Below are 18,150 nucleotides of genomic sequence, written 5' to 3'. Positions count from 1 at the left end.
CATTGCCATCACTAAATCCCCCACTATCAACAGTGTGGGGTTACCATTGACCAGAAACTGAACTCCAGATGTGGACCCATCCTTAGACAATGTGATGTGTGAATTCCACAGCTGCCTGTGAAGTATTCTCAACTATTTCCATGTTAGGTATGAGACTTGATACCATCAAATGCCAAAGTTAGTAGGATTGTAACACACAACATTGGTGCCAATGGGGGGAGTGGAAAGTGTCATCTTTTGGATGTGATATTTCTTTTATCTTGTAGGTTGTATTTTGTCTGATCTCGTGGTGCCTTTGCCTTTACTCATATCTGAATATCTGTACCCAATTCTGTCAATGTGGAAGGTAAAGAATTTCTCATAGTGTTTGCTGTGCTGCCTTCTCAGCCTTCCAGCTCCCTCACCATACCACCTCCCTGCCAACCACCGACCCCCTCACCCACCTCCTCCCCCACCTCCTCCCCCAGCCTCCCCCTCACCCACCTCCTCCCCCAGCCTCCCCCTCACCCACCTCCTCCCCCAGCCTCCCCCTCACCCACCTCCTCCTCCAGCCTCCCCCTCACCCACCTCCTTCCCCAGCCTCCCCCTCACCCACCTCCTCCTCCAGCTCCCCCTCACCCACCTCCTCCCCCACCTCCTCCTCACCCACCTCCTCCCCCAGCCTCCCCCTCACCCACCTCCTCCTCCAGCCTCCCCCTCACCCACCTCCTCCTCCAGCCTCCCCCTCACCCACCTCCTCCTCCAGCTCCCCCTCACCCACCTCCTCCTCCAGCCTCCCCCTCACCCACCTCCTCCTCCAGCTCCCCCTCACCCACCTCCTCCTCCAGCTCCCCCTCACCCACCTCCTCCTCCAGCCTCCCCCTCACCCGCCATGATCTCTGTGCTCTTTGAACTCTTGAGCATCCCAAATTTTAATGGCAGTGCTGCAATACTATTGGCTGAGAGGGGACATGGGGCTCGAGATGATATCTGTAAAATGTGAGTTTGAGCCCAGAAGGAGCTTAGACACTGAAGAACCGTTGAGACATGTGGCCCTTTCCTTTCACTGTGGGGACAGTCCTGTGCGTGTTCCTGGGGATGGGGCCGCTTTGGGCAGACGGAGGAGCTGGAAGCTTCACGTGACACGGTTACAAAGTCTCTGCCTCATGGTCCCACCAACATCTACTCACCCAGAACAAAGAAAATTACAGCACTGGAACAGGCCCTTCGGCCCTCCAAGGATAGGGCAGCACTGACCATGCTGCCCTACCCTTCCAGGGACCATATCCCTCTATTCCCATCCTATTTATGTATTTGTCAAGACGTCTTTTAAAATTCATTACTGTATCCGCTTCCACTACCTCTCCCGGCAACGAGTTCCAGGCACCCACTACTCTCTGTGTGAAACATCTGCCTCGTACATCTCCTTTAAATCTTGCCCCTCGCACCTTAAACCTGTGCCCCCCAGTAATTGACTCTTCCACCCTGGGAAAAAGCTTCTGACTATCCAGTCTGTCCATGCCCCTCATAATCTTGTAGACTTCTGTCAGGTAACTTGGAGCTGGCGTGCAGAGAAGCTCTCTCCATCTGGTGGGGGAAAATTCGAGAACAAGGATGTCTTCAAACTTCAAACTAGAGCTAGGCCCTTCAGGGGTGATGCCAGGAAGCACTCCCTCACACAGTTGTGGTGGAAATCTGGAACTCTCTCGTGCTAAAAGCTGTTGAGGCTGGAGGTCCATTGAAAATTCCCAAACTGAGGTTGATCGATTTTCATTAGGCTGATATTACAGGTTATAATTTTAAGTTTATTTATTAGTGTCACAAGTAGGCTTACATTAACACTGCAATGAAGTTACTGTGAAAATCCCCTCGTCGCCACACTCCGGCGCCTGTTCGGGTACACTGAGGGAGAATTTGGCATGGCCAATGCACCCTAACCAGCACGTCTTTCGGACTGTGGGAGGAAACCGGAGCACCCGGAGGAAACCTATGCAGACACGGGGAGAACGTGTAAACTCCACACACACAGTGACCCAAGCCACTAATCAAACTCGGTCCCTGGCATTGAAAGACAGCAGTGCTAACCACTGTGCCAACCTGTTGTGGAATCAAGGCTGGTCGAGTAAAGTGACGGATCGGCCAGGATTGAATCACTTGACGGAAGAAGCTTGAGGGGGATGAGAGCCATCCTTCTGTTCCTATGAGATGACAGAATGCTGAGTTAGTGTTAAGCTAACCCTCTTTATTCCACTGGCTGTGGCAGGTAAAAGGATTCTTTGCTCGATGGGTTGGAGACAGGAAAGTTGGCCTTGATCCTGAACATTGTGGATGTGTTACTAGCAGATAAAAGGTCATTAAACTTTGAACACAAAAAGCTCGGAAGCAAATATTTGAAAGGCAGATTTATAGAAATCGGCCAAAAAGCTGGAAAAAAATTCGGCTGCAAAATAGGAATCTCAGTTTTGACTTTTTCCGATGACCGCAAGCTGTTTGTGGGAGAGGGTTCTAGATTCACTACTCTCTGCGAAGAAGACTTTCCTGACAACATTCTAGTTCTAAGGTTATATTCCTTTGTTCTGGACTCCCCTCACCAAAGGAAATAGTTTATCATTATCTATCCTATCTACTTTGTAAATCATCTTAAACACTTCAATTTGATCACTGATAGGCCCAGTCAACGTAGCTTGCCATCATCATTTAGCTCGTTTACACCCAGTATGGTTCTTGTTAATTCACACTGTGCCCCCTATAAGGCCAATATAAACTTACTGAGGTACAGTGCCAAGAACTGGACATGGTTCTCCAGAGTCCCAGACTGATTCACACTCGGGTACAGTTCCTCAAGAAGAAATTAAATATAGCTCGTGGGGCTAAAGGGATCAAGGTTTATGAGGGGGGGAAGGGTGGAATCAGGAAATTGGATTTGACGATCAGCCATGATCAAAATAAATGGCGGAGCAGGCTCGAAGGGCCAAATGGCCTCCTCCTGTTCCTATTTTCTATGCATGTTTCTATATATGTAGACTGACTATCAGCCAGGGTTTGTTGCTCCAGTTAACTCATACCGATATACAGGGAGGGTTTCAAAGGTAAAGAAAAGGGAATGTGGTCGGTGCAGACTCGATAGGCCAAATGGCCTCCTTCTGCACTGAAGGGATTCTATGGAGTCTTCTATTCAATCGATTAACAGGATAATGCCCCCTTTTATTCTTAGATCAGAAACCTGACTGATGCACTCGAACATCCAGGTCCCTCTGCACATTGGAATCCTGCAGTCACTCTCCATTTAATAACACTCGCATTTGTATTCCAAAATGAACAACTTCACATTTACCCACATTATATACCATCTGCCAGGTTTCTGCCTATTCATTCAACCTAGCTATATCCATCTGTGAACTCTTTATGCCCTTGTCATCACATACGTTCACACCCATGTTTGTGTCCACTGCAAATTTAGTTGGACAATAGATGCTGGCCTTGTGTATGTGTACAGGTAATATTGGATTGAAAGAGAGATACATCATTGAGATGGACATCTCATTGTTAGCTATCCCATCCCCTGACTATATCCCAGACTGGGATAGGCAAATCCTTTGTCTCTCAGGGAATGAGCGGACACGGGGAATAAATGGGGTTGAGTGATGGAGCAGGCTTGGTGGGTTGTATGGTCTACTCTGCTACTCCTGCTCCTATATCTTGCACTCTTGTGAGGCCCCCCCACACCCGATGCACCTCCCCCCCCGCCAAACCCGCCAACTGTTCTCATCGATAGGATAGTCTGTTTACTGGACTGTGACTGCTGGCACTCTGCATTGGGCACACTGTATCCTCGATCTGATGCTTAAGGTGAGGCTGGTCCCTCTTACATAGGACGTGGGCATCAGTGACCAGGCCAGGCATTTGTTGCCCATCCCTAATTGCCCCAGACTGAGTATCACTAAACAACTTCAGAGGGCAATGTAATGACTTCAATCAGGCCATTGACGTTGGCCTATTGGAGGATGGACTCCAATAGGATCCAATTGATGGGCCAATCAGGGAGTCTTTTCCTTGTATTTAACTGGGAGTGTCAGTTCCTCTGGCATTCCCGAAGGTAGACTGTTGACTGCTAGCAGGAGTCCTGCTGTTGGAATTGTAAATAAAGGGATTTTGATAAAGGGACTTCTGCCTCCAAAGACTTATTAGAGCAGTTAAGAATCAACCACATTCTCTAGAATCACATGCAGGCCAGACAGGATAATGATGGCAGATTTCCTTCCCTAAGGGACATTAGTGAACCAGATGGGTTTTTACAACAATTGATGAGTAGTTTCATGGTCACCATTGCTGAGCTGAGCTTTCACATTTTTCATTAAAAAATTGAATTTATGAATTTAATTCAAATTCCACCAGTTACCCACATTGGATTTGGAGCCAGGTCCTCAGGACACTAGGATGGCTCTCCAGATTATGGAGCTAGTGACATTGCCACTATACCACAATGCCCGCGTTGTGAATCTGACTGGTGATACCATGTTGGCTGTATCGGGAATTTTTCCCATGCTCACGACAGCTTTCCCACAAAGTTAGAATTGACGTATGATTTTATTTCGATCAACCTCATTGTCTTCCGTTGCACCCATCTCTATACGTTCAACCTTCTCTAGTTGGTTGACCCGACCCTGCCGGGTTTACACACTGGGGCGAGCTTTAGCAGGAATGGATGAACAGTGTTTGATGCTGTGGTCCCTTTAAGGGGGCAATCTGTGAGGACCACGTGATCAGGCCAGACCCTATGGAGAGGCAGCGCAGGAAGCTCAGTTGCAGCTGGGACAGAGAGTCTAGTCTTGTCTTCTCGTTCTGTCTGACCGTTGCTTGTGTATAGATATATAGTTGTTAATAAACCCTTCTTAACTTGAAGTCATGAGTTGCCCTCAAGTTATTACAGATGCAGTCTTCACCGTCAACAGAAGTCACACTTGAGCAGATACCTTCCTGCCTTTCCCTGATTTTCCTGAGGGATGCATTTTTTGCCCAGCATTTTGTTATCTCTCTTTGTGCTCCGTGACCCACCAGCGACTGATAAATAATCAGTGTACTTGGAAAGTATGTGTTTGGTTTCATTGGGAGAGAGCGCATGGTGCCAACACATTCTGTGGATTGGTGCCCAAGGCAAGAGAGAGAGAGAGATAGCGGCCAGAATCCATCCAGTAAACCCGCTTACCTGTACCGCACTGAGGCAGGAATGTTATCTGTGAGAGTTCCAAAGGAGGAAGGCTACATTTCGTACCCATGTGCAGATACCAGGTCAGGGAGAACCCAGGCAGGAGCTAAATAACAAGTAGAAGGCAGGTCAGTGGTTCTACTGGTTGCCCCTAGAGTCTTAGCGTCATAGAGCTCGACAGCACTGAAAAAGGCCCTTTGGCCCTTTGTGTCTGTGCTGTCCATCAAGCACCTATCTATCCTAATCCTATTTTCCAGCACCTGGTCTGTAGCCTTGTATGCAACGGTGTTTTAAGTGCTCATCGAATGCTTCTTAAATGTTGTGAGGATTCCCGCCTCTACCACCATCTCAGGCAGCGAGTTGCGGATTCCCATCACCCTCTGGGTGAAAACAATTTTCCTCAAATCCCCACTAAATCTCCTGCCCCTTGCCTTAAATCTGTGCCCCCTTGTTATTGACCCTTCTACTGAGGGACCTTAGTTCCTTCCTATCCACCCTATCTATGTCCCTCATGATTTTACGCCCCTCAGTCAGGTCTCCCCTCAGCTTTCTCTGCTCCAAGGAAAACAATCCCAGCCTATCCAGCCTCTCTTCATAGCTGAAACGTTCCAGCCCAGGCAACATCCTGGTGAAATATGTGTGGGAAACATGGCAGCCAATTGTGTGCACAGCAAGATCCCACAAACCGCAGTATGGAAGTGGTGCATTTAATCTCTATCAGGTGATAGTTCAGAAATAAAGCAAAGCTGTCAGTCTGTCAATCAGGACAACGAGAAGGCAGATTCATAGAATCAGAGAAAAGCCGCAAGGAAAACAACCCCAATGTCTTCAATCTCTCCTCGTAGCTACAATTCTCCGACCCTGGCAACATTCTAGTGAATCTTCTCTGTGCTCTTTCCAGAGTAATTACATCCTTCCATAATGTGGTGACCAGAATCGCACAAAATGCTCCAGTTGTGGCCTCAGCAGTGTCCTTTACAGTTCCACCATTATATCCCTACTTTTATATTCTATACCTCTGCCCATGAAGGAGAGCATTCCATAAGCTTTCTTTACAACCTTATCTACCTTTAGGGACCTGTGCACTCGCACGCCAAGATCTCTCACTTCTCTACCCCTCTCAGTATTTACCCATTTGTTGCATATTCCCTTTTACTGTTTCACCTCCCTAAATGCATCACCTTACACTGAGTTGAGCTCCATTTGCCACCTTCCTGCCCAGTCTGCTATTTCCCCTCCAACCTCCTTCACTATCCCAGGGAACAATCCATCCGGCCCTGGCGACTTATCCACTTTCAAGGATTCCAACTCTGACTTCCTCTGTCGTTATGATTCTTTTATCCAATATTTCACGCTGTTCCTCTTGGATTATTATATCCGCATCATCCCTTTCTTTTGTGAATACGGAGACAAAAAAATCATTTAAAACTCTTCCCATATCCTTTGCATCTTCACACAAGTTCACTTAGAACAAAGAACAAAGAACAGCACAGCACAGGAACAGGCCTTCGGCCCTCCAAGCCTGCACTGACAATGATGCCTGCCTAAACTAAAACCGTATGCACTTACGGAGTCCGTATCCTTTCATTCCCATCCTATTCATGTATTCTTCTAGTTGCCCCTTAAATGACACTATCGTGCTTGCTCCCACCACCTCTCCGGGCAGCTCGTTCCAGAGATTTATCACCCTCTGTGTGAAAAACTTGCCTCGCACATCTCCTCTAAACTTTTCCTCATGCACCTTAAACCTATGTCTCCCAGTACTTGACTTTTCTACCTAGGAAAGAGCATCTGACTGTCCACTCTGTCCATGTCATTCATAATCTTGTAAAACTCTATCAGGTCACCCCTTAACCTCCGTCATTCTGGTGAGAACAAACTGAGTTTATCCAACCTCTCCTCATAGCTAATACCCTCCATACCAGGCAACATCCTGGTAAACCCCTTCTGTACCCTCTCCAAAGCATCCACATCCTTCTGGTGGTGAGGCGACCAGAATTGTACACAATATTCTAAATCTTCTTCATCTATGATAGATCCCACTTTTTCCTTAACTATCCTTTTACTCTTTATATACTAGTAACATATCTTTGGGTTTTCCTTAATCTTGCTTGCTAATATTTTGTCACGCCCTCTCTTTGATTTCCTTATTTCTTTTTTCTATTTGATCCCCGTGCTTTCTATAGTCCTCTAGGCTATCTGCAGTGTTGAGATTTTTGTGACTATCATAAGCTTTCTTCTGCTGTTTAATCTTCCCCTGTATTTGCGATGGTGGTATAGTGGTGAGCATAGCTGCCTTCCAAGCAGTTGACCCGGGTTCGATTCCCGGCCATCGCATTCATGATTTGTTGTGTGCTCCCTGGTGGTCTAGTGGTTAGGGTTCGGCGCTCTCACCGCCGCGGTCCGGGTTCGATTCCCGGTCAGAGAATGTTTTGGGGCGGCACGGTAGCACAGTGGTTAGCACTGCTGCTTCACAGCTCCAGGGTCCCGGGTTCGATTCCCGGCTCGGGTCACTGCCTGTGTGGAGTTTGCACATTCTCCTCGTGTCTGCGTGGGTTTCCTCCGGGTCCTCCTGTTTCCTCCCACAGTCCAAAGATGTGCGGGTTAGGTTGATTGGCCAGGTTAGAAATTGCCCCTTAGAGTCCTGAGATGCGTAGGTTAGAGGGATTAGCGGGTAAAATATGTGGGGGAAGGGCCTGGGTGGGATTGTGGTCAGTGCAGACTCGATGGGCCGAATGGCCTCCTTCTGCACTGTAGGGTTTCTATGATTTTCTATGATTTTTCGAGACAACCACGGGGGCCTAGATTTGACAGGACCATTCTTATTTTTGGAGGGGACATGTTTGCTTTGTACCCTAAGGATCTCACTTATTAGTGCTCCCCAGTGAATTGCCACTGATTTATCCTTTAGCAGCCTTGTCCAGTCCACCTCAGCCACATCATTTCTCAGTTTTGTAAAATTTGCCTGCCCCCAGTTTCAAACTTTTACCCCTGATTTATCTCTGCCCTTTTCCACAATAATACTAAATCTAACTGAATTGTGGTCATTATCACCAATATGGTCGCCCACTGTCACTTCCCCCACTTTCTCATCTCCATTTCCCATGGCTAAAATTAATGTTCTGGGTGGGTGAGTCCATCAGACCGGCAGGCACGTTTTCCTACTGTTTAAAGTTTATTTATTCATTGTCACAAGTAGGCTTACATTAACACTGCAATGAAGTTACTGTGAAAACCCCCTAGTCGCCACACTCTGGTGTATGTTCGGGTACACTGAGGGAGAATTTAGCATGGTCAATGCACCCTAACCAGCACGTCTGTGGGAGGAAACGAAGCACCCGGAGGAAACCCACGCAGACACGGGGAGAACGTGCAGACTCCGCACAGACAGTGACCCAAGCCGGGAATTGAACTTGGGTCCCTGGCGCTGTGAGGCAGCAGTGCTAACCCACTGTGCCACCGTGCCGCCCTCTTGAGAATTGAAAAACTTCCTCAGGGTTACTCACTGCTGGAACTCTCTCTGTGGTTACGCTGAGTGTGACCATGGTTCACACCTCGGAGTGGCATCTGGTGAATTCTGCTGCTCCTGCCAGGTTCCGGCATCCAGGGTAAGCTTGTGTGGGGCTTGGGGGAGGGTTGTGTGAGGATTGGGGGGGGGGGGGGGGGGGGGGGGCGGAGTAGCGGGGGCGGTGGGGGGGGTGGAGGTGGGGGCTGACAGCATAAGGACACGCCTGGAAGTACCAGAAAGGACTCAGTGACTGTGTGTGGGTATGGAGCCGGATCGATGGTTGGAAGTTCAGCCAGGATGGTTCAATCCGACACTCCAACAGCACTGTGATGATGTAAGCCTTTTTGTCGGTCAGTGAATTGGATGAAGGGCATGATTACTCAATGCATTTCAGAGAAATAAATCTGACCATATTTCCTGTGATCTATGCAGTTTTTGCTCAGACAACACTAACTAAAAACATCCAGTTCTTGGAGCTGGAGGCAAGTGCAGACAGTCAGCTTTTTAAAAAATAGATCCATTCTCAGAATTTACACGTCGCTGGCGAGACTGACATTGATCGCCTTGGTGCGGCGCTTTCTCAGTGGTTCAGTGCAACTTAGTGGTTCCTGCGGTCACTTCAGACAGTAGTTAAGGGTCGACCCCAATCGGGACTAGCCTGATTGACGTGAGGTACAGTCCCTCAGTCTGATAGACACCAGGTCAGATCCGAGAATGGGGGGAGATCAGGCACTAGGTGGTAAATGGAGTTGAAGTGGGTGGTCACCACTGAATGCTCATGGGGTCAATGGCCTGCTCCTGCTTCCTATCGAGTTGAACCACTTTGAGTGGGCTTGCGGACTAGAGTCACATTTGGGCCCAGAGTTGGTAAGAGCGGCAGAGGTTTCTCACTCTGCCGCTGAGAATGCTTCCTGCAAATCCCTATTAAAAAGCACCTGAACAGTTACATGGGTAAGATGGGTATAGAGGGATATGGGCCAAATGCGGGCAATTGGGACTAGCTTAGTGATAAAAACTGGGCGGCATGGACAAGTTGGGCCAAAGGGCCTGTTTCCATGCTGTAAACCTCTCTGACTCCACTGGGAGAAGCGAGTAGTTCCCAACTGTTTCCACAAGACTGATCCCTTCCCCAAAATAGTGGCTGCCTGTGTCAAATGCAGATGGTTAACGGGGTCCTTTGGCACACCTGACCTGTTCATGGGATGTGTTCATCACTGGCTGGGCCAGCATTTATTGCCCATCCGTAATTGCCCTTGAACTGAGTGGCTTGCTGGGCAATTTCAGAGGATATTTCAGAGTTAAGCACTTTGCTGTGGCTCTAGAGTCACATGTAGGCCAGACCAGCTAAGGACGGCAGTAGTGAACCAGATGGGTTTTTTTTTACAACAATCGACAGTGGTTTCATGGTCGTCATTAGACTTTCAATTCAGATTTTCCCAGATTCAAATTTCACCATCTGCCGTGGTGGGATTCGAATCCGGGTCCCCAGAGCATTGCCTGGCATCACCCTATAGTCCAGTGACAATACCATAAGCCACTCCCCTCCCCCCGAATCTGATGTCATTGACCTTGTCTATCAGGTCGTGGTCAACTCACATCAACAGCCCTAGACATGCCTCTTGAGCATTCACCCATATTGAAACAGTGTCACATAGGAGAGGCTAATGAGGTTTGCTCTGACAAAGAACCAGAAGAGAGATGATGCGCCCAATCGCCTCCTTCCAGGTTCTATGATTCTTATCATACATTTCAGTGTGGTGAGGGAGCAGGGTGCTTGGAATGAGGCCTCCTTGTTGAACGTCTCCCCAAGTGACTTCCCTGAATTTTATGCTCCCCCCTCAGTGGGTTTTGAGGCAATTCCACCGCCCCCCCCCCACCCCCATGGCCCCCGCACACCCCCCTACCCCGGGGATCCCTGCCCACCCTGACCTGGATGTGATTTTACGATGAGGAAGGCAGGGCCTCGGACAGGAAGTCTGCACCTGCCCCGATTAAGGCCATCAAGTGGAGATTTCGATGGAGCATAAACACCAGCATGGGACAATTGGGCTGAATGGCCTGTTTCTGTATTGAGTACAGAGAGAAATTATATAGGTGAACCAATGAAGATAGGTTAGAATTCAGCACTCACCCTCTACACCATAGAACCATAGAAAATTACAGCTCAGAAACAGGCCTTTGGCCCTTCTTGTCTGTGCCGAACCATTTTTTGCCTAGTCCCACTGACCTATAGAACCATAGAATGCTATAGAACCAGCAACAGAATGCTATATACATTGCCCTAAGAACTGAAAGGTATAGAATGATACAGTTAAATGGACACCATTCTGCCAATCATGCTGGTTCTAGCTCATTGGTACATCTATAATTGGCCCCATTGCCCTTTTTCCCCACAGCCCTGTACATCTTTCCCCTTCAAATATCTATCCAATTCCCTTTTGAAAGGTGCCTTTGATTCTGCCCCATCCCCCCTTCAATTAACGCATTCCAGACCATAATGACTCACTGAGTAAATTCTTCTGTTCCTCACCTTCCCCGGGGTTCCTCTGGCCAATGATTATAAGTCTGGGCATTCCTGCCAGTGGAAGCTGTTTCTCTTTATCAACTCCATCCAAACCCCTTTGCAATTTGCAAATCCCCCTGCCCTAATCTTGATGGCCAAAGAAGGAGCATTCAAAACGTGGGCAACCAGGTTGAGTATTTTGACACATGCCAATGGCGGGCTGTAAAAGCGGGAGAGATTCCTGTGAGGAAAGAAAATCGGAGTCTCTACTATCACTGTCCATGGCTCCAGGTTACAACATACATGTAAAAGCCAATTAAATACTTTGGAAGGAACAAGGAATTTTGTGACACCGACTAGGGTGTCAGGGAGGGAGTTCCCGGATTTTGACCCAGCAACAGTGAAGGAATGGTGATATATTTCCAAGTCAGGATGATGGGTGTTACCATGTGTCTGCTGCCCCTGTCTTTCTGGGTTTGTCCTGGGTTTGGAAGGTGTTGTTGAAGGAGGCTTGGTGAGTTCCTGCAGTACATTTTATAGATGGACGCACTCCTACTATGCATTGGTTGTGATCGGAATGAATGTTTGTGGATGTGGTGCCAATCAAACGGGCTGCTTTGTCCTGGGGGATATTGAGTTTTTTGACTGTTCTTGGAGCTGCACTCATCCAGGCAAGTGGAGAATATTCCATCACACTCCTGACTTGTGTCTTGTAGAAGGTGGACAAGCTTTGTGGAGTCAGGAGGTGAGTTACTCGCCACAGGATTCCCAGCCTCTGACCCACTCTTGTAGCCACAGTATTTTTATGGCTGTTCCAGTTCAGTTTCTGGTCAATGGTAACCCCCAGGATGTTGGTAGTGGAGGTTTAGCCACTGGATGTCAAGGGGTGATGGTTAGACTCTATTTTGTTGGAGATGGTCACTGTCTGGCACTTGTGTGATGTGTATGTTCCTTGTCAGTTGTCAGCCCAAGTCTGGATGTTGTTCAGGTCTTGCTGCAAATGGACATGGACTGCTTCAGTATGTGAGGAATTGCGAATAATGCTGAACACTATTCACTAATCAGTGACATTATGTTGGAGAAAAGGTCATGATGAAGCAGCTGAAGTGTTAGGGTCCAGGAGACTATCCTGAGGAACTCCTGCAGCAATACCCTCTGGCTACAATCATTGACATCCATTTGAGAGGGCAGACGGGGCCTGGGTTTCACGTCTAGTCCAAATGATGATATCTCAGACAGTGCACTGACACTGGGTGAGATATCCCACATTCGGTGCTCATTTCTCTGCAGTGGATATGAGTCACCTGCAGTCACCTGGCCTAGAGGTGAGAGTGGTGCTAGCTGACAATGGAGCGTGTTGTCTCATGAAGATAATGTATGGATAAGAGATAATGGGAGAGAATGGAGTGGGCGAAGGTAGTGTAGAGGACACGGGCACACCGTATTTATTCTGGAACACATTAAACAATTCCTGTACGAGGAATTCAATTCATTTCCACAAATTACAATGAGATCTTTCTTCCACACTCTAGATAATGAAAAATAAATCATAGACTTCATCATGTGATAGTCAGGGGAGCTTTCTGTAACAGGATAACGATAATAGCATTTGCAAATCCAGTAAAGGGATTGGATTCTGTGCAAGTGGAGCTGATTAAAGTCTCACTGGGCGGATGATAATTCCATTCAGCAGAGAGTACAACCACCAGCAACTGTGGAATAGAAAGCTGATTGGAACTGCGTTAAACACAGGGTAAGTAAATCCCATTCCCAAGACTGAGCTGACACTCACCGTTCTCCCCATGTCTGGGGGTGTGCTGCACTGTCGCAAGTGCCATCTGCTTCCCAGCTGAACGGGCAAGTACTCACGCACTGTTTCAAAGAAGAACAAAGCAGTTCTCCTCTGTCTCCTGGCCAATATTAATCCATCCCCCAAGCAACACCACCGGAAACTGATGGTCAGGTCATTATCTAATTTTATTGTTACATTTGTGACTCCTTAGATGCTGAAGCAGTCCGTGTCCAAGCACAGCGAGACCTGGACAATATCTAGGCTTGGGCTGATAAATGGCAAGTAAAATTTGCGCCACGCAAGTGTCAGGCAATGGTAATCTCCAACAAGAGACTATCTAACCATTACCCCTTGACACCCAATGGCATTACTGTCACTGAATCCCCACAATCAACATCCCTGGGTGTTACCATTAACCAATATATAAACTGGACCAGACATACTCAAAACATTTTCGACCTTTGATCTCTTACAAGAGTGGGTCAGAGGCTGGGAATCCAGTGGTGAGTAACTCACCTCCTGATTCCTCAAAGCCTGTCCACCAGCTACAAGATCCAAGTCAGGAGTGTGATGGAATACTCCCCAATTGCCTGGATGGGTGCAGCTCCAACAACACTCAAGAAACTTGACACCATCCAGGACAAAGCAGCCCTGCTTGATTGGCATTCTATTCATCATCTTAAACATTCATTCCCTCCACCACGGAAACACAGTGGCAGCCGTGTGTACCATCTACAAGATGCACTGCAGCAACTCACCAAGGCTCCTTCACCAGCACCTTTCAAATTTGTGACCACTACTATCTAGAAGGATGAGGGCAGCAGATACCTGGGAACACCACCACCTGGAGGTTCCCCTCCAAGTCACTCACCATCCTGACTTGGAAATCTATCCTTCACTGTCGATGGGCCAAAATCCTGGAACTAACAGCATTGTGGATGCACCTACACGGACTGCAGCGGTTCAAGAAGGCAGCTCACCACCACCTTCTCGAGGACGATTAGAGATTGGCAATAAATGCTGGCCAGCGACACCCACATCCGAAGAATGATGAAGAGATCAAAGGTTGTAAGTGTTTTGGTGCTTTAGGAAGATCACTGTTGGCTGTAGTTAGACTGGAACAGTAAAGCTTAGCACCCTGAGTTCCTATAGTCAACTGGATAATAGTGAATCATATCATGGAGTCTGATTTGACTGAGTACTGTTGGGTTGTACACCGTAAGCTGCCGCATGGCAAAGATCTGACTCTGTAGCTGTGTTTAAACCAATTAAAGGAAGTGGAAGAGAGGAACAGTGCAACAACCTCATTGTGCAGTACTATGTATGAACCCTTTCAGAAACTGTCTCAGAGAGCGTGCTTTGTCACCTTCCAGTTAAGTCTGGCTGAAATCTAACTCTTTGAGTTCCAATCTAAGACAGGGCTTGCAGCTCTCCTTAACCCAGTAGGGGTCCCCCCACCCCCTCAGTAGGGGTGCTCCCCCCACCTCCCCACCTCTTTAAATGTGCAAGGGCTTTTTAAAAAAGTTTATTTATTAGTGTCACAAGTAGGCTTACATTAACACTGTAATGAAGTTACTGTGAAAATCCCCTAGTCGCCACACTCCGGCGCCTGTTCGGGTACACTGAGGGAGAATTTAGCACAGCCAATGCACCTAACCAGCACGTCTTTCGGTCTGTGGGAGGAAACTGGGCCACCCGGAGGAAACCCACGTAGACATGGGGAGAACATGCAGACTCCGCACAGCCAGTGACCCAAGCCGGGAATCGAACCCGGGCCCCTGGCGTGGTGAGGCAGCAGTGCTCACCACTCACTGTGCCACCGTGCCGTCCTCTTGTCCAAACGCACAGTTTGCACTAATAGAAATCTCTCTCTTCCTATTTGCTTCAAGCAGAAGCTCTGGGATGGGATCGCTGGTTTTACTGAGCCCTGTGACTATCCTTCTCCCCAGAACTCTGGGCCCAATGTCTGTTCCTAATACCAACGACTCCAAAGACAGACTCTGGGGCTGGTATCCCGTTGCTGTTTGTGGGAGCTTGCTGTGCGTAACTTGGCTGCCGCGTTTCCTGCATGGCAAAACTGCATCTCAGTTGGTTAAGTATTTAATTTGGGCAGGAAGCACTTTGGGACATTCTGTGGCTGCGAAAGACACGATAGAAAGGGCTCCCTTCCCACAGTGCGTCCCCCCACGGCAGAACCCCCGAATACTGAGGAAACGAAAAGATCAGGCTCTGTAACTGCAATGGGCGTCACTTTAATCACTTAACCCTAATTTTACATGTTCCAGTAAAAACAGCGGATGTGAAGTAACACTGAGGCAGCTTTTTTTTTTAATAGAATCTATGCCTTTTTTGATTACCAGGTTGACTCCTATCCAAGGCAAGCCTTTTTCCAACTAGTAGCTCACGTCATGATCTTAAAAAGAGATTAGCCCTGTTGCATCTAGCCCCAGTAATCAGCAGCAACTGTGTATATAAGGCTGGCACTGCAACAGTTTGTGCAGACTCACTAAAAAGTCTGAACGGAGCAGAGGAGAGAGAGGGAGAGAGAGGGAGCAGTGCACGTTAGCTCAGTTAACAGAAAGAAAAGCTGGACGTTTTGCTAACTGCATCGCAGAAGCTCAATCTGTTGGATTTTGTTCCTTCAGCATCTTTCTCCTCCCCTTCAGTCTCTCCCAAGTCGAAACAAGAAGAGTAAATGAGCGAGACGACTAGAGTGGTGAATCAGATGATGGACAGTTGGCAAAAACTTTTGTTTTGACAAGCACAATGGAAGAGGCTTAGAGGAGGCAGGCGGAGAGAGTGAGAGAGAGAGAGAGAGAGAGAGACTCTGCTACAAGCCAAAAGAACCAGACGAGTTTCCTCCGTCCTCCCACGGACATTGCCAAGTCCTCGGAGGGATGGGTTTGTTGAGTCTTGACATGCTCATCAAGTTGCAGATCCTGCCAGGTTTCTTCTCCAACTGCCTCTTCCTGGCTGTCTACGACTCGGTGGTGCTCCTCAAGCAGGTGGTGGCGCGGCTGAACTGCGTCGGGCCCCCGTGCAAGGGCCGCGCTCCCCGCATGCTGACCGTGGAGGGTCTGCAGTCGGTCTGGCGGAGCTTCCTCCTGGACGCTTTCAAGCGGGCGCAGCAGGGCGGCGAGGCGCCCAACTCGCGGGTGGTGCGGCTGAGCGAGATGGAGGCGGCGGAGGGCACGGAGGAGGAGGAGGAGGAGGGGGAGGAGGAGGTGAAGGGCACAGGCACAGAGTGCCACCTGCTGGACTTTGCCAGTCCCGGCAGGCCCCTGGTGGTCAATTTTGGTTCTGCCACGTGACCACCATTCGCCAACGGGTTGCCGGCGTTCTGCCGCATGGTGGAAGAGTTCTCGGCGGTTGCTGACTTCCTGTTGGTCTACATTGACGAGGCCCACCCCTCGGACGGCTGGGCTGCCACCTCTCAGTTCCAGCTGCCCCGCCACCGGAGCCTGGCGCAGCGATGCTCTGCTGCCAGCCTGCTGCTCCAGCACTTCCGGGTGCCCCCCCGGTGCCGGGTGGTGGCCGACTGTATGGACAACAATAGCAATGCGGCTTATGGCGTCTCCTTCGAGAGGTTCTGCATCGTACAGAATGAGAAAATCGCTTACCTGGGGGGTAAAGGACCGTTCTTCTACAACCTGACTGAGGTGAGGGCCTGGCTGGAGCAACACAGCAGTGGGAAAGTGTAAAGCTGCGGCGATGCCAACTCTGCCACGCAGAGGGGTGAGGGCTGCCAGCGCACTTCCGTCTCCAAGATCCCCTCCGAGTCTCCACCGGCAACAATCCCATCTTCGACACGCGGCTGCCTTGCGTTCCTCATCACGGGGCCAAATATCCTCCAAGTCCCCGTTGCCCTGGGATCTCCTCTGCCGCAATGGTCTGAGAAGCAGACCCACTAACGCCACCTTGCCGAGGGGCAACCAGGAGGCTGGGCAATAAATGCCAGCCTCACCAGCGATGCTCACACCCCAAGAACGAATTTCCTTTCTCAAGAAAAAGCTCTCAGACAAACTGAAGACCCTCACCCTCCACTGGAACTGGCAAAGTCCTGTTCTCAGAAACAATCTCACCCCAAGTGAAAGCAGAAATAGACTGAACTGAACTCCAAAATCCCTCTTCTGGATGTAAACTGTTGCCTTTAATAATTCTGCCGCCAATCGTGAATAACCCAGGTTTGCCCTCGCTGAATTTTCGTTAGAAGATGATTTATTCCTTTGTCAGAATTGTGTAGCGTCCTCAAACACAGGTGGGTTTTTTAATGCAACCTTTTTTTCCCCCCGTTATTTGCCGTGCGTCCTCTTCAACTGGCGACGTCACGGTGCAGGAGACTGTCTTATCTTGTAAGTTATTGAGTCGCGGGTTCTATCCTGTGGGCATCCAATGGAGCAAATGGCGGGAGGGGAACTGGGCGTGCACGATGATGATAACTGGCGAAAGAGTTGCACACTCAGTCAGCAATCGGAAGTGGAAACAGCACTGCCCGTTCCCACTGCAACCTCGCACTGTGTGTGAAGTATGTTGTGTGAGAATCCGTCTTGAAATTATTTATGTCTAAAGAATCGAGTTGTGGTGCTATGCAAGAGTGCACTTTGATCTGTGTTACAATAAAAAGGTTTTGCAGTTCTTCCCTTTTGTTCCTGTGCTTGCTTATTTCATCCGTACACGATGACAGTTGTCCCAAAGCACTTCACAGCCAATGTAGCCACTCGTTTCGACGTGTAGTCACTGCAGCAATAGACGAAACGCGGCAGCCAGTTTTTGTGACAAGCGACCGTTTTTGTTTCCGTACCAATAAAAACAGAAAATGCTGGAAATCATCAGTGGGTCTGGCAGCGTCCTTGGAGAGAAACAGAGGCCCGAATTCTCCAAGCTCGCTCGTGGCTGGGATCCTCCAGTCCCGCTGCCGCGAACGAAGATTCTCCATTCTCGCCGGCAGCGGAGGCCGGGCGGGAACGGCTGGAGAACTCCGGCCACAGTTGACGATTCGAATCTAGCTGATCCTTCTGTTCTGTGGGTCCGTAGGAGGGTCAGTTAAGACCCGGAACATAAGCTCTGATTCTCTCTCCACAGACGCTGCCAGACCTACTGAGTCTACCCAGAACTTTCTGTTTTTATTTCAGATGCCCAGCTCTCCGCAGCATTTCCTATCC

General features: G+C 48.9%; 1 protein-coding gene and 2 non-coding genes across 3 annotated transcripts; all 3 read left to right on the top strand.

The window, feature by feature from the left end:
- Positions 1-7,450: 7,450 nt before the first annotated feature.
- Positions 7,451-7,522, top strand: trnag-ucc (transfer RNA glycine (anticodon UCC)). The gene has a single exon. It is a non-coding gene; the product is annotated as a tRNA-Gly (tRNA).
- A 19-nt stretch (positions 7,523-7,541) lies between these two features.
- Positions 7,542-7,613, top strand: trnae-cuc (transfer RNA glutamic acid (anticodon CUC)). The gene has a single exon. It is a non-coding gene; the product is annotated as a tRNA-Glu (tRNA).
- A 7,985-nt stretch (positions 7,614-15,598) lies between these two features.
- dio2 (iodothyronine deiodinase 2) lies at positions 15,599-17,554 on the top strand. The gene has a single exon (XM_078233214.1). The coding sequence runs from the start codon at positions 15,886-15,888 to the stop codon at positions 16,687-16,689; it is 804 nt and encodes a 267-aa protein (XP_078089340.1). The 5' UTR covers positions 15,599-15,885; the 3' UTR covers positions 16,690-17,554.
- Positions 17,555-18,150: the final 596 nt, after the last annotated feature.

The sequence above is a fragment of the Mustelus asterias genome, chromosome 18 (genome assembly GCF_964213995.1).
Source record: "Mustelus asterias chromosome 18, sMusAst1.hap1.1, whole genome shotgun sequence".
NCBI classification, from domain to species: Eukaryota; Metazoa; Chordata; class Chondrichthyes; order Carcharhiniformes; family Triakidae; genus Mustelus; species Mustelus asterias.
The sequence above is the reverse complement of the archived record's forward strand: the minus strand, read 5'-3'. Positions and strand labels throughout refer to the sequence as shown.